This window comes from Xenopus tropicalis, chromosome 6 (assembly GCF_000004195.4).
Source record: "Xenopus tropicalis strain Nigerian chromosome 6, UCB_Xtro_10.0, whole genome shotgun sequence".
In the NCBI taxonomy this organism is placed as follows: Eukaryota; Metazoa; Chordata; class Amphibia; order Anura; family Pipidae; genus Xenopus; species Xenopus tropicalis.
This window is the reverse complement of record NC_030682.2, coordinates 27,912,230-27,928,331: the sequence shown is the minus strand read 5'-3', so window position 1 is coordinate 27,928,331 and position 16,102 is coordinate 27,912,230. Positions and strand designations below refer to the sequence as shown.

At 38.3% G+C, this 16,102-nt stretch overlaps 1 protein-coding gene across 1 annotated transcript in view; it reads left to right on the top strand.

Annotated features, from left to right (window-relative positions):
* malrd1 (MAM and LDL receptor class A domain containing 1) overlaps positions 1–16,102 on the top strand; it is a 229,223-nt gene that overhangs the window by 103,825 nt on the left and 109,296 nt on the right. Inside the window, 4 exon segments of the mRNA NM_001310114.1 lie at positions 2,726–2,882; positions 6,778–6,888; positions 11,163–11,376; positions 13,187–13,434. Of these exon segments, the coding sequence (NP_001297043.1) occupies positions 2,726–2,882; positions 6,778–6,888; positions 11,163–11,376; positions 13,187–13,434 (730 nt within the window).

Below are 16,102 nucleotides of genomic sequence, written 5' to 3'. Positions count from 1 at the left end.
TACTAAGGGCAAACTGTGCAAACCCAGGCACAGCATACAAAGTGAAGGAAAAGCCGCTGCATCTGTGTCTGGGTTTGCAAATAAGCCCTTTAGTCAGGGATCCCCAAACTTTTTTACTTGCGAGCAACACAAGCATGGGGGTACCAAATAAGAATTAAAATATTTGGTAGCCTCATGTGGGCTGCTAGCCTGCTGGAGGCTCTGCTTGGAGTAAAACTGTGACTGTGTTCTTTCAAAACTGGTTTCCAGGCAAGAAATTTAAAAAATGGCACCTATTGTGAGGTCACTGGGAGCAACATCAAAGGGAAGTGATAAGAAACATGTTGCTCCTGAACCACTGGTTGGGGATTGCGCTTTAGTAAACATAGTTTAAGAAACTTTGCTGTGTTAATGGACAATGAGTTGCAGACAATTTTTCATTAATTTTAGTAAACAGACCACATCTTAAACATACACCCATAGACTCATATATATATATTTTCAAATGTATGGGGAAGGCTGCATGATTGTTTCATAGGATACAGTAACTTGAGTAATTATTGGTCTCCTATGAATCTCTTATTGAACAATTTGGATAATCAAATTATGATATCAATAATCGTCCAAAATGGAAAAGTAAGCTGACTGATTACCCGCAGGCCTATCAGCCGTTCCAGTGTCATTTGGCTGTTGTTGCCAGATTTGATATCCTGCAAGTCTGACTATTATAGTCATCCTAAATCTATATTCCACCAATAACTCATACTCCTGCCTATGACTGGTCCTTATAGTGCCATAAACATATCTGTTATTGCTCCTAAGGAGATTGTTATGCTTTTTTTAATGCACATCCCAATTCAAACAAATGCAAAACAACCATTGACTCCAATGCATTTGGCACAAGAAAAAATGCCTACTGAATGTAATGCATTTGGTGCAAGCAATAACACCCACTCACTGCAATGCAGTCAAAAAACTGATAATAATATAATGTGTATATACCTATTCCCCCATGTATAAGTAGAGCTCATGGCTTTTCATTTAAATTTGGAGATTTTCAGATTCTATGGCCTGATTCCTGCCATCATGAAAACCTGCACATATTGGCAACCTCAACTGTTTTCCTGTTCATTGGCACAATTAAATTCCTTGACCCAATCAAATTGGAACAGAAGGAGCAAACACTAATGCAGTAATTGAAGCTTGGGGGGACATTGTGAAGCTGCAGTGTTATCCAGAGGTGCTCTGCTGCCTCCCTAGCCAAGATTTACTCATTACATATTTAGAACCTACTTCTAAATTCTGTGGAATGTGAAATATTCATTCATCGCTGCATATTTCCCCCCCAGCAGTTACATCTAACCTTTCATCCTCTCTCTCATTGTTTTAATAATTCCAGTTTATCAAGTGTACTTATAGAGCTGCCATAGGAAGATAATCATGAGGACTTGACAAGGGCTTAGCCTACCTAAACAGAGACCAACTGTTCATTATATGATTAGAAATCAGTGGATTAAAAAGTCCATTAACATCTCCAACACTAAATCCCCCTCCTATTATGCAACGTTCAAGATTTTAAATGAAAATTAGGCTCTTTTTCTTCATATACACCAATCACAGTTGTCATGCATAAATCAAGCAAATATGACAATATTGTACTCTACAAACTCTACTCACAAAATTAAACTTTGTCAGTAAAACTGTTGTTGCTTCCATTGTGAAGATATTTTTGCTCATTTTTATTGTCGTGGATTTGTTCTTATGAGTTGTGTTTCCACTTTTTCACTGTTTAATAATTAATGTATTGTTTTCCGGTATTATATTATTACTACTTGTTGGACATAATGGTCGTGATGACTTTCTGATGACCATTTCCTTGTATTTTCTTATACTTAATCTCATTTACATTATCTTTGTCCTGTGATGGATTTTGTATTAAACAACCTGTATCTTGGTTTTTACAGGTCTTTATTAGGAACTCCAGTTCCTACATTGCCTTGTATGTTCTGTTATTACCAGACCTGCAAAGAAGGAGAAGTGTGCGGGAAATGGAGTCTGGGCTGACTCCTACAATATTGTTTTGAAAGTTTATGTGGGTGCCGGGTTCACTGGATGAACCAGGTCGAACTTGATGGACTTTGGTCTTTTTTTAACCCAAACTATGTAAGTTCATATAGTCAGAACTTGCAGTGCAGAGAATAGTAGAGGACAGATACTGCTTTCAGTCACCATTACATTTACAAATAACTGCAAATTATGAAATTTGTGTAGAAAAATATTGGCATTTATTATATAAAACTGTATTTTTGGCTTTATAAAAACTGTAATACTGAGGCAGAAAATGCATTTGGCATGAATGGTATTATAAGTCCATTTGGCAGCCTTTTGGTGGACAGGTTAAAATCGGTGTTATGTAAGACTATACTGGACACAATAGTTTGTTTGGGACTCTGTTTAGGCAACAGGCAAACGATTGTTAATCACAGAAAAGCTGATAGCAAAGACAATGCATTCAAAACTTTATCTACTTTAAAGAAAACAGATTTCTGCAACAGAGTAGAAATAATTGGTGTCAATTAATATAATTTAATAATAATTTATTATTTTGCTTCATTTGTTCTTTAAAATAAATAATTAGACCATAAGCACAACTTCGGAATGTTAACCTCCAATCATGTAACCTGGGAGAAAATGTGGAGGCACAATGGAGACTGGCTGCATTCACGAACCTTTGCTATTTTAATAGGGCTACAGAAGAAGGATCCTATTTGTATGCAGATAGTTCCAGTGGTGAGTTTGGTCACACAGCTCACATCATGACGCCTGTTATTTCCCTTACTGGACCCAAATGTAAACTTGCATTCTGGACCTATATGAATGGAGCCACAGTTGGATCTTTGCAGGTACTTTATGTAGAAATACATTTCTGTTTAACTAAAGTTACATGTTATCTAAATTGTAGGGATTTCTTGAAGAAGGGGTGTACGTCTTAGAAAAGGCTACATACTGTATGGCAATAGCAGACGGAATGTTTGTAGCCAGAGCTTAGTCTCCTCCAACGGAGGCAACAAGATGTCAGAGATTCCCTTCTCACTGGCAAGAGAACTCAAATTTGGGCTACTATGGGCAGCAAGAGTGATGCATATGGTTCTTCCATTAGTGATTTACTTTATTGCTAGTGGCAATTGCCAGAGGAACTTTGGAATTTTTTGTCCGCAGGCAAAACATGGTGTGTTCCAGTGCCCTAAGAGACTTTTGATTTGAATAAGGCTTCTTTAGCTTATGCCATAAAATGCTCAACACTTCACAGAACGATAACCTACAGCAACCAGCAATTAGGTTTGAAACATGACAAATGTCTAATAATCCAAAATATGCTTTATTTAAAACTGTAACTTGACTCAGAGTATAAGTGTACATCACTTGACCTGAGATTGTAATAAATACTCATTCAACTGTTCCTTTTACCCAGGGACCCCCAACCTTTTATACCACTGAGCAACATTCAAAAGGAAAAAGTTCCTGGGGGTGTAAATAGGAGCTATTATTGGCTATATGGTAGCCCCTATGTGGACTGGGAGCCTATAGAAGGCTCTGTTTGGCTTTACACTGGGTTTTATGCAACCAAAACTTCAAGCCAGAAATTCAAAAATAGGCACTATTTATAGAGGCCACTGAGAGCAACATCCAAGGTGTTGCCAATATTTGGCAAATGTTTCCTATGTAAAAATAGGGGGAAGAGATCTTCTCCATGTCTTAATTGTGGTGTGGAAAAAAGCTCCTGCACAATCGCTGAGCATTTAAAGCATAGAATGGAGTTCAAATGTTTTGAAAAATGCTAGTGATGAGCGAATCTGTCTCATAAACGACAGCAACATTTGCAAAACAGCAATTTTTTTTTTTGTCACCTGTGTATTTTTTGTCACCTGCGCCCATTTTGATGCGACCGCACCCTTTTTTTGACACAAACGCAATTTTTTTGACGCGTAATAAATTTTTCGGCAATGAATTGTCTTGAAGTTTCACAAAACTATTTGCCAATGGTGAAATGCGGAAATTCGCTGCATATCTATGCCTGCCAAAAAAATTCGCTCAGCTCTAACAAATGCTTCAAATGCTTTGATAAATGTATCAGTGTATCGGTTAAACATTTTCTTGGCTTACACAAAAAAGATCTCGACAGAAAGCAAAGTGTTAATAACGTTAAAATAAATAATGTTAAATATAGACCTCAATAAGTATTAAATCTGCCCCTAAGTTTTTTTTAATATGGAGGAGAGGTTTTACTTTTGGCCCATTATGCAAGGATGACAATACTGTACCAACCAGTGAATTGTTATAAAGGATTTACAGGACTTGACAACCCAGAATTTTCTGCAAGTGAAGGATTTTCCTGTGTTTAATCAGTCGTGTGTAAACATCCAATTAATGTGATGTTTAAGGAAAGGGTTAGGCTGTTGATTTTAATTGTTTTCTTGGCCGGAGAATAATTAGACAGTGTACTTGTTTCCAAAAATGACTATTTTCTTTTTAAATGTATATAATATATAGATTTAATTATCTTATGGCATAGCAGTGCATAGTGTAGGTGAACTATAACAATGGGGAAAAACCTACAACAAATATCTTATTTGTGTTAGCCATTGAGTAATAGGGTTGTCCAGTAAATAATCTGAGTCACTGCTAAATCACTGCTTTTAGCCAAATTAAGTTTTAGTTTTACAATTATTTAAAAAAAAGAAAATCCAAAAGATTTACAACATAAACTATGGCAACATTCTAACAAGAGAGATGATAGGAGTAGTGTTCTATAGTACAGAAATGTTTTAGTATAGAAATGCAAAATAATAATAATAAACAATAAAATGCCAGATGAGCTGTTACTTTAAGCCTAGAAGTCTTACTATGTGCCCATTACAGCGTAATAAAACTGCACTGCCTGCTTCCCTTGGAGCCTTATATGCAGCTTATTGGGTGCTTTACAGAAGGCGAGAGTTTAACAAGGTGCCATTCTTGGCTCAGTCCCATCAGCCCCATGGAATGCACTCTATGCACTCTATAAAGTAGAGCCGATAATATTCAGCTTTCTCTCTCTGCTTGTATAACATATGCAAGATGCATTTCGGTAAGAGACGGAATCCGAAATACAATTAATTCTCAGCTTGTTATGGGCGTTTCACAGGAAGCAAGACAAAGCGTCACTAATTATGCACTGAGTAAATCTGTGAACTGTTGGGAGAGGGAGGTTCAGTGGGCCAAGACACATTGCAGGAGCAGAGAATACTAATCTGATTCCACTCTGTCAAAGTATTAAAAATAAATATGCAGGCTCTATAGAAAAGCAAGTAAAAGAAGAGTTTACCGACCAGATAAAAATATCATTGCCAGTGACGCTATTCTCATGTTGCTCCCCAGACAGTGGGTTCAGGGCCAAGTAATCACCCATAATCACCCAGAGTTTTTAAGATAATTTACAGAAGGGAAAAATCATTTGAAGATATATTAACTGATATGATTAGTGATGGGTGAAATAATTTGGCAGACATGGATTGGTGGTCAATTTCTGTGTTTTGCCATTGGCAGATTTTTGATGCCCGCGTCAAAAAACATTGTCGTGCATGTAAAAAAAAATTACACATGTCAATTCACTCATCACTAGATATGATCATTGAGAACCCTTTAAGCAAAAAGAGATATACACTTAAAATCTGTGATGCGGTATTTAGATATTTAGATACCTTTAAAGTATACACTGTGTATCTTTTGTTTAGTGGCGTGTACATATTGCCTTTCCTGGATCAGACACTGAAGGGGAATCAATACATTTTTTTCAAAATTTGCCTTAAGTGGTCTTTGGACTAGAAGTCTACTTGAAGAGTGTTTGGGCAAAAGTGTCTCAAAAAGACCAGGTAGTGTAGCAGGAGTGTCATAGTCTGAGATGTTCCCTAAACACTACAATTCTTGCCTTTAAAGGAGAAGGAAAGTTAAAATCATGATTATGATCACTTACCTGATACCAAGGGCTGGTGATCCTATTAGCAAAAAAATTGTACCCACCAAGGGTACATTCCCTGTCAATTCACTGGGATCCCAGGGCCGACGCATGCATAGTAGAGCCAAAAAGCTGACTTTTCTGTTAAAGTGTGACTTTTTACTGGTGCAAAGAAAGAAGATGGAAGAGGATCGCTGGCCTGCAACTACCCTGGGCCAGTGCATTTTTTTGCTAACAGGAGTATCAGCCCAAGATATCAGGTAAGTGGATACAATCACTGGGGGGTACCTAAAATTTTTGCACCCCCCCCCAGTTATTCAACCTTTCCTTTTACTTTAAATAGACAACTCAAAAACGCTAACTTACATAGTTACATAGGGTTGAAAAAAGACTTGATGAGTCCATCAAGTTCAACCCTTCCAAGTAAACCCAAACTATACATAAACTATATATACAACCATTAATACTAACTATAGATATTAGTATCACAATAGCTTTGGATATTATACTTACTTGACCTTTATAGCATCTGTTTTGGGCAGCTTGGGAGACATTTCCAGGAATGTACGTATGGAAACTTCCTCTCTCTAGGCAAATGATATAAATACTTCTTAGGCCATTGGTGCCATGGGCTATTGGATCAATTTTCTTTTGCCTCTTTCACAATCAGCATTAGTTAAGTTGTTGGAAAACTGACCTTTTGACAGAAGTTTATCATAAAGATCCAACAGTTTTACACTCTAGACAAATGTTCAAGTCTTCTACGGTTAATATAACTAACAGTTGCCCTTTTTCTCTATTTAAAGGTTCTTATTAAATTTGGTAATGTAACGTATGAAGTTTGGTCTCAGAGTGGTAAGCAAGGCCCACAATGGAATCGAGCAGAAGTATTTTTAGGAACATTGTCTTATTTCCAGGTTTGTACTTTGTACATTATTCCTTTTTCAATAGAAAGAAAGATATTAAAGATAATAAAGATTCTTGGAGTTTATTATTAAAAAAACTTTATTATTTTAAAAATGTGTATGATATATATAAGGTGTTGGTTTTTGCTTGCTGTTTTGAGTCTTTGCTATGTAAGTTAAAAGCACCAGAAAGTATACAGACTACCTGATATCCAGGTAATGAATTATGTACACTAGAAATATATAAAGTCTCTTTCATGCTAGCATACTCAAAATATGTTTTTTTCATATCATTCTGATTTTATTAATTTATGAATATGAATCGCGTTAGAATGCATTCAACCTACTATTCATGAAAAAATCTAGTTTGAAATTATTTTACTAATTAATCAGCTTATGTAACCCTATCGAATTGCTAATAGTTTATTCGGGGGCTCACAGCCCTTCCCGCTGCAGTTACAAAAAAGGAGCAAGTCTATATTTGAATTAATTAATTTGCGTGCTCACCAAATTAGGTTATAGGTTCGGGTGCTTCTGCCCCAAACCCTTCGCTTGTTAATTTTTCATTTGATGTTTCACTCACCGCTTCCTTCAGGTGGCGCGGGTGCCATGCCCCAGACTCGCAGCAAAGGGAGACGGAATTTCAAAAACCAAAAGAGAACAGCATTCACACATCGGACTCCAAGGAAGCAGATAAAAATTCAACAACTTTATTGGTGGTAGACCCATAAATCTACCACCAATAAAGTTTTTGAATTTTTATCCAGTTCCTTGGAGTCCGACGAGTGCATGCTGTTCTCTTTTGGTTTATGTAACCCTATCAACTTCCATTCTGGCACTGGCCGTGTTGGTTACCTGATGGTATGGGACAAACCTGAATCACTTCCCAGTGGTATTGGGAGAGACAGGGTACCTTGTTAGAGCAGTGCCTCCACCTAGTGGGATCTGGGAGTGCACCTACGGGTGGCCCCGCTAGGAACAACAATAACACACACAGTGGCTAATGATTTCAGCCATATTCATTGTGCCTAAGTAAAGCCAAGCCTTAGGACTTATCCCTTTGCAGGAAGAGAGAACTCCATCTTGTTACACAGTGACTGGGGTAGTTAGTGTAGATACAGGTATATTTTGCCTTTTTAACTACCTGTGATGCCCTTCTGGGATTAGTTGGAGCCTAATTTGTAACATGTCTAGGTTTGTTGTGCTAATGTAGGGGTGACCTGAAGGACTTGGATTTACAGATAATGTAAGGTTGTTTGTTGCATTTTATTCATCTTACTAAAGAAACCACCAAATCTTCCTAAAATATAACTACAAGAAAATCAAGCTTCTTAATTACTCACCTAAGCCTTATTACCCGGCATAGCTGTAAATCTTTACCACTGCCCCTCTCACAACCATTATTTCTACTGATTACAGTGCAGTGCTGTAGCCTTGATTCTCCTTTGTCTGTACCAGGAGTCTTGCGCTGACCCTTTTAATTAACCTACTGTTCATTACTGTCCTCTTTGTTTGAAACCATAGTTTCTGATTTCTCGTATGTTTTGTAGAAACTCTGGTCTCAGGGAACATTCGCTTATTATCGTAAACTTTATTTGGGTCATGTTTTCATATTTTAACTTCATTGCCCTGACTCAGAATTAACCCTTGTTACTCATGTGTTCCTGCAGCATGGAACAACCCCATTTTTGTGTATAATTAGCCCAACCTGGCCATCTTTATTCAACACTTCGGCACTGGGGTCAGCTATGCTGTACTTTTTATAATGCAATCAAAGAGGGGAAGAGATCCAAATGCAAATACAAAATGAAAAATTCAATATACAGTAAGAAAACATGCTATCTATGCTATGCAACCCAATACAGAAAAGCTCTGAATTACAGGATGCCCATCTTTTATAGGCTCCTTTATAAGGAAATAACTTTAAAAAATGTTTATTTAAAGTTTAAGGGGGGTTTTAAAAGGCACTAAGTTTGCCTAAGAGCAGTAACCCACAGCTACCAATCAGCAGGTATAATTTGATGGTTACCTGTTTAAAAGCAAACATCTTATTGGTAGTTATAGGTTACTGTTACAGGGCAAACTTAGTGCCTTTTATTACATATTGGGGTACATTTTTTAGGGGACAGGGTATGGTGATCCAAATTCTGATCTTTCTTTCTCTAGTTCTATTCAGTGTCCCCTAATATTGCCCATTGTTGTATGGCAAACTCTTCAGTAGAAGTGGTAGTTTGGTAACAGTTTAAAGCTGATCCATGTAAAAAAAACTCCCCCACTGTTCCAGTATATAAGCTGTAGACTAATGGGGCACTTCATGTCCACACTGTCATGCAGACAATGGAAAGGAACTAGTGTTGTGCCCCTCATAGATGTGTTATTTATTGGCTCAAATGAATCTGTCACTGGGTTGTTCCAAAGTTGTGAAGAACCAGCATATGGGCGAATGGCACAATCCTGTACAACAAAAACTATGAAACATTAATACACAGAAATTATGACCCAGCACTGCCCCCTAGCTAAGATGGGTGCTCAGTCCAAAACCCCCTGTTATAACTAAGATGAACATTCTGCATTCTGCCGGCTGACTTTTCCAATTAGCGGAACGAGAGAGAACGTTTGTGCACTGTGCTTGCTTTTCATCCCTTGTATATCTGATTTTTCTGGGCCATTTATCTTTGCTTAGTCGCAAAATTACTCTCTTAATTTATACTTTAGTAAAGTTTATAACATTGCCATTTGGAAGCTAGCACACTCCACTGGATTATAGAAATAACTCTTACCATAACTCATATACTGATGTATGCATATATAAATGTTAAGGTCATGTTACATGACTTTCTCAGCGGTATTTATAAGCATAAGCACATAACATAAACCATTGATATATGTAACATGTTTTGTCACCTTTATAGTGCTGTACAAAAAAATTAATAAAAATGTCTTCTTTATAGAAAATCCATGAAAGAAAGGGAAGAAGGTACACAGAATTGTTAATGCAATATCATTCATTGTGATGCTACACAATAAGGGGGTTATGTACCATTTATTATTTTATTATTATATTTATTATTTCCTTATTTTTTTCTGCTTCGAATGACTTTGAAGTTTAACCTTGAATGTTCCCTTATTTATTAAGAAATTCCCCAAAAAACGTGATTAAATAAAACTTCATTGGGTTCATGGGAATATTTATAAAAGAGGCCATTATTAGGGTTGTAAATGCAGGAACTGGGGCTAAACAACCTGAGGGTCTCATTGAGGCTAAAAGTAGGCTATATTTTGTGTTGTGTGATGAAATGAGAAAGAAGATAAATCCAAACCATTGTGCTGTACAGAGCACTCCCAGGTCTAGTTTGGGGGTCTCTGACCTTTTTTACACATGAGCACTCACAGATGTTAAAAGCAGTGTTGGACTGGTGCACCGTGATACCAGAAAAACTCCTCCTGGGCCCAGGTGTCAGTGGGCCCTCCTCCTCACCTAACCATTTGCCTTGTATGCCTATTACATGGCCATTACTCAATTCTTTATAAGAAGAAACAGAAGACATGGAGGAAAGGATAAATAATAGTATGTAAAAAGAAGTAATTAAAATATTAAAGAAAGTGAGTGAACACAGAAAGAAAGATGGCCTGGAAAGTAGGCCTAAGGTCTAAGGTTTTCTGGTGGGCCCTTGGCACCCCAGTCAGACACTGGTAAAAAGTGTTGTTAAACCACACAAGCATGAAAGAAGTTCTTTGAGAAGATGAAATAAGGGCTTTGATTGGCTATTCGGTAGCCCTATGAGTAGCCCTAGACTGCTAGCCTGCAGGAGGCTCTGCTTGTAGTAGAACTGTGTCTCTGTGCTTCCACAACTTGCCCTCAGTCCAGAAATGGGCACCTAATATGAGGCCACTGGTAGCAACATCAAAGTATCACTGGGTATCACTGGTTTAGTTTCTATTGGATTCTGGGGCATAAATCGAGATAAACTGCAGAAGCCAGGCATGTTTTTGGCATTAACAAGGTATAAAAGGAGGAGGAGTTTAGTGGGGCACTTTGTGAAATTACAGGACAATACACAAGCAGACTTTGCAAATGAAAGATGTGCATTTCCTAACATCTAAAGGATAATTGTCTTTACTGTTCAGTCTGGTTTTGTTTATGTGTAAGTTCCAATATGGCTGGGGAAATGTAGCCATTGATCCTTATATATTACAGAAATTATATTTACATCATTGGAACTGAATCTGAATTGCATTGGAAAAAGTATCACTTAAAACTTCTCCTCTTTTCATTGTACCTGTAGATTGTTCTTCGAGCAAAACGCGGTGTCAGTTACATTGGAGATGTAACCGTGGATGATATATCATTTGAAAATTGTTCCCCAATGCCGACTCCTAGTAAGGCTTGTTTAGCGGATGAATTTATGTGTTCCAACAAATACTGTATTCCAAAGGACAACCTGTGTGATTATGTTAATGACTGCGCTGACAACTCTGATGAATACCCTTTCCTCTGCAGTAAGTGCCTGCTTTCATATTAAACTCTTTATATTAATCTAATTCAGCAACTGAACACTGGGGCAAATAAAATTACTTGGGTGATTATACAGTAGTTCACACTTTGGACTTTATTGATTTAATAATTATAGTTGTAATAAGAGAGAGGAATAGTAACCATAAGTACAGCAGTATGCTACATGGCCAAATGTCTGCATACCTGCCTAATATGTCATTTCTACACCAAGGGTAACTGTCTCTGCTTTTCTAGAAAGGCTTTCCATCAGGCAGGAAAGGAAGGATTTGCCTCCATCCAGCAACAAAAGCATTAGTGAGGTTGGCCACTATTATAAGACATCTGACTTGGCGGCTCACAGCCAGCCTTTTAGTTCATGCCTCAAATGTTCAGTTAGATTGAGGTTAGGGCTCTGTGCAGATTGGTTTGTAATGGGGCTACCCAGCTCAGATAGTTCTCTGTCATGGGGAGGGGAAAATGGAAGGCCTTCACTGTGTAAAGTAGACATCTTGCCCATTACTGCAATGAATCAGGGCAGACTTTATTAAAGCAGCTCCACACAGGGGATGGCAATTACAATGGCAAGCACAGATGATGTGACTTTGGAGTCTTTCCAAAAAACATAAATAAAACAAGCACTTCTACAAGGATCCTCTCACACCCTCACTTCTCTCACATATAGTTTCAAAGGGTTGAAAAAAGACCAAAGTCCATCAAGTTCAACCCTTCCAAGTAAACCCAGCACACACAAACCTATACTGATTTATCTATATACTCACATATAGACCCATACTGACCTATCTATACACTCACATACAGACCCATACAGACCTATCTATACACTCACATACAGACCCAAACTGACCTCTCTATACATTCACATTCATTTACCATATATACCAACATCAATACTAACTGTAGATTTTAGTTACACAATAGCCTTGGATACTATGCACAGCATTCCTCTTACAAGGCCTCCAATGCCACTGTCATATGGAAGTACACTAGCAGAGTGCCATTATCTTTCACACTGTACTGACTATCTTCTGTCACGTCCACTAATGCACAAGCTGCTCACATCTGCTTCCTTGTGTCTCACTACAGCCCGTAAGTTCCCTACTAACCTATACCTGAATACTCAGTCCCTAATTGGTGCACAATTGCCTGGGGTACTAACCCCAATAACCTCCTCGTCAGGGTCAAAGATTGCCCTTGCTACCTAAACAGCTACCTAACCACCTATGAGGTGGTCCTGGCATGCTGTGCTGCTACTTCCATGTGCCTTTCTTGCGGTCTGGCTCTGTTTTCCAGCTCAGGCACTTCCTTATAAAAGCTCCCTATAGGCCAACCTGCAGAGTTGGTGCCACTTGCTGGCTAAACTAAATATTGCCCAACTAAAAACATGTTAAAATAATACATTTCACCTACTTAGAAGTTAAGTTCTTTGTATATAGGGCATTATTGTGCTGAAATAGGAAAGAGCCTTCCCAAGTATGTTTCAACAAAATAGAAAGCACGGTACCGTCAAGGTGTAGTCATAGGGTTTACATTCAGTGGAACCAGGGACCTTAGCACAAACAATAAAGAATAGCCGCAGAACATTATTCCTCCTCCACCAAACTTTACACTTTGCATTATGTATTCAGTGTTTTCTTGGCACATCCCAAACCTAGATTTTTATGTCAGACAGCTACATTTATTTTTCAAAAAGAAAACAGCACATTTTATTTACTTTTATGCATTTTTGCCTAAAAAAACCTATTCAAAAATTATAAAAGCTCCTGTCAATTGACAGTATATACTTTTACTTTTTAGACGCCTTCCTTGGCCGCTGTGACTTTGAATTTGATTTCTGCGACTGGAGACAAAACCAAAATGATGACTTTGACTGGAATCTTCGAGCCGGAAGCACTCCAACTGTTGGCACCGGACCAGTTACTGATCATACCTTAAAAAATCCATCTGGATATTATATCTTTATAGAGAGCTCATTCCCACACCTCCCAACACAAGGAGCAAAGATTTCTGGACCGATGATAAGCAGATGGAGCAAAAACTGCAAGGTATGCGTGCCAGCAAGCTGCTGTAACTGTATCAGGGATAGAATACACGGCACAGCTCCATTTTAATAGCATATTCACAATGCTTTCCAAATGCCCCTAACTCATTCCGGCATTAAGAGAATTGGAGAGAGAGGTACTGAAGAATGTTATTACTTTGTTCAGGAGTACATGAAAGTAGTTGGAAACGTAGCATTTCAATTCCACATAATACTAAAAACATTTTGTTGAAAGAGCTGCTTAAAAATGAAATGAATGGATGTGATATTGAGGTTAAAGAAAGCAGGTCAGCTTTTCTATTACAGAGACACACTCAGATTTTCCATATTATAAGAAAATCTAAATCTCTTTGGCCAGTGGTGTTATACCTCTATACAAAAGCCTACAGAAAGCCAGATAAGTGCACTACAAAGGAGAGTAATGGCAGCATGTAATTGAGCGCGCGGGTATACAAGGTCAGGGTACAGCTGGGTTTTTCAGGCAAAGGGAGTGCTGTAATCTATGCCGGTCATTTATCAACACACTCACCAGCACGGGTGCTTTAAAATGGACGCAACTGAGATTGAAAATTGGCGTAGTGTAATCCAAACATGCTCCTCCCTTCCCATAGCAGGTTGTGTCAATAAAATTAGATACAAACACTCTTTTAAAAGCAACACCCTTTCTAAAAATTCTAGACACAACATTCATCCAATTTGTGCCAGAGTGCAATTGCGTCCATTTTCTGCATTGGTCACAATTGTGGGGGATAATTTCTTCCAATAATTTCATCCCTACTGCAGCTGTCCATTGATTTGCATCAACCACAATTGTGTTGGGTTGCGCCACTTCAAAACTGCGTTTGCATCTGATTCAGTGGGTACAAGTCTGGTTCACCTGGAGCTAGCTCCAGGGTTCCTACGGCAGCAACAATCGCCAGAGCAGTAGGAGCAGTTGAGCGCCATTCATCAGATGAATGCATTGGCAGCCATATGGAAGTGCATGTTTGGACGTGCCAGATTAAGGCCCATCCCTTAGAACAGGTTTAGTTTACAGCCTTAACCCAACCAAACCTGTTAATCAATGTAATAGTACTGATGACATTTATTATTTTACTTACATATCTTAGGCAACTCAGTCAACTAAATATTATAGTGCAAAAAAAGGTAACAGGTAACAGATTACATAGTTATTCTAAGACATTCAACTGCAGTATCTATCTATCCATCCATCCATCTGCCTATCAATACCTGTCTATTCATCTGTATGTCATGCTACTGCACTCATTGATTGTCTTTAATTATCTCTACTCCTGTCCTCCCTTGCATATACCCCCAGCTCTCATTAGCCATAGTAACATAGCTGCTCAGTTATTGGTTCTTTCAGTGGTAGCACAGGACTGGATGATAGATGTAGTATGTATGAACTGTATTTATGTCTATTTTTAGTTATATAGCGCTACGTGTGTACACAGCGCTGTACAGTAAACAATACAATAGCAATAAAAATAATAGAATTCATAATACAATTACGTTAAGATTGCTCTGTGTAAGTGACAAAAGGAAAGAGTTGATGACATTATAGACAATCCATACTTCCCACTTCCCAAACAATTTAAGGTTCTTCTTTTCTGCCTGAAGGTTTCATCATCTTGAAGTTAGGTGATACCTCCAAATGTTCTGTAGGCTTCCAATACATTATCAGGGTGCTGGAAAATACCTATAGAAACAATTTCTCGCCATGACACCACAGTAAATACAGGAGACCTGTTGCAGTCATTCAATGATCTAGACACAGCCCTCTTCTTATTGTCCCCCTCATTACAACTTGCTGTCACCTGCTTTTGACATATATTTCTTTAACACAGGAAACAATGACAGCAAATCAATAAATTTGAAGTCAGAATTTTCTTTGTACACACAAAAATAACTAAAACCCCAGAAGGGAAACATGACAACCCTATGTCTTTGAGACATCAGCCTCACCAAAAGATAAAGGTTCTTTTATTTCTTTTACAACTTTAGAGTTGAGTGTCAAGGCCCAACGGCCCTTACCAGGTTAGATGCCTGGACCAAGGAGGATGCTGAGTTCAAAGAGTCCGATACATTCTATCCAACAGGGCTAAGAAAGCTCAAGGTTGCATTCAGGCAAAAGTCAGGCTGCAATCAATCATAGTCAGAATCAAAGCAGACAGTCAGAAACTGGAAGCCAGAACAGCAATTCAGACGCACCCAGGAACTTCACCAAGAAAGGCCTATATTCAGGCATGAAGCCGAGTCTTTAGCATTTATTTATTTTAGCATTTATTTATTTTGATTTTTCAGGCAGGCACCACTTGATGATGTCATGCGCCTGTGCACTGCCATTTTGGACACAGTGCTTGGGGAGAGAGGAGTACCATCAGGCTCTCCTCACCCTAAAAAGCCTAGTTGCTCTATATTAGTGTAGGGATAGGGTCAACAATTCCTATGGCCATATTCCCTACCAGTAGGTAGAAACCTACTTGACTTGACTTCCTAGTTTTGTTGTTACTGGGCAGAAATACATGCTACCACTTTTTCGATTTACATATGAATTTATTGCCCCTTAGCTGGGGTGACCACTTGCTGCACACTGTAATTTAGTGTCAGACAGGAGGTGGCACTTCTTCTTTGGCCTTTCTCTTTCTAGATGAAGGTTGTGTTCCAATGAG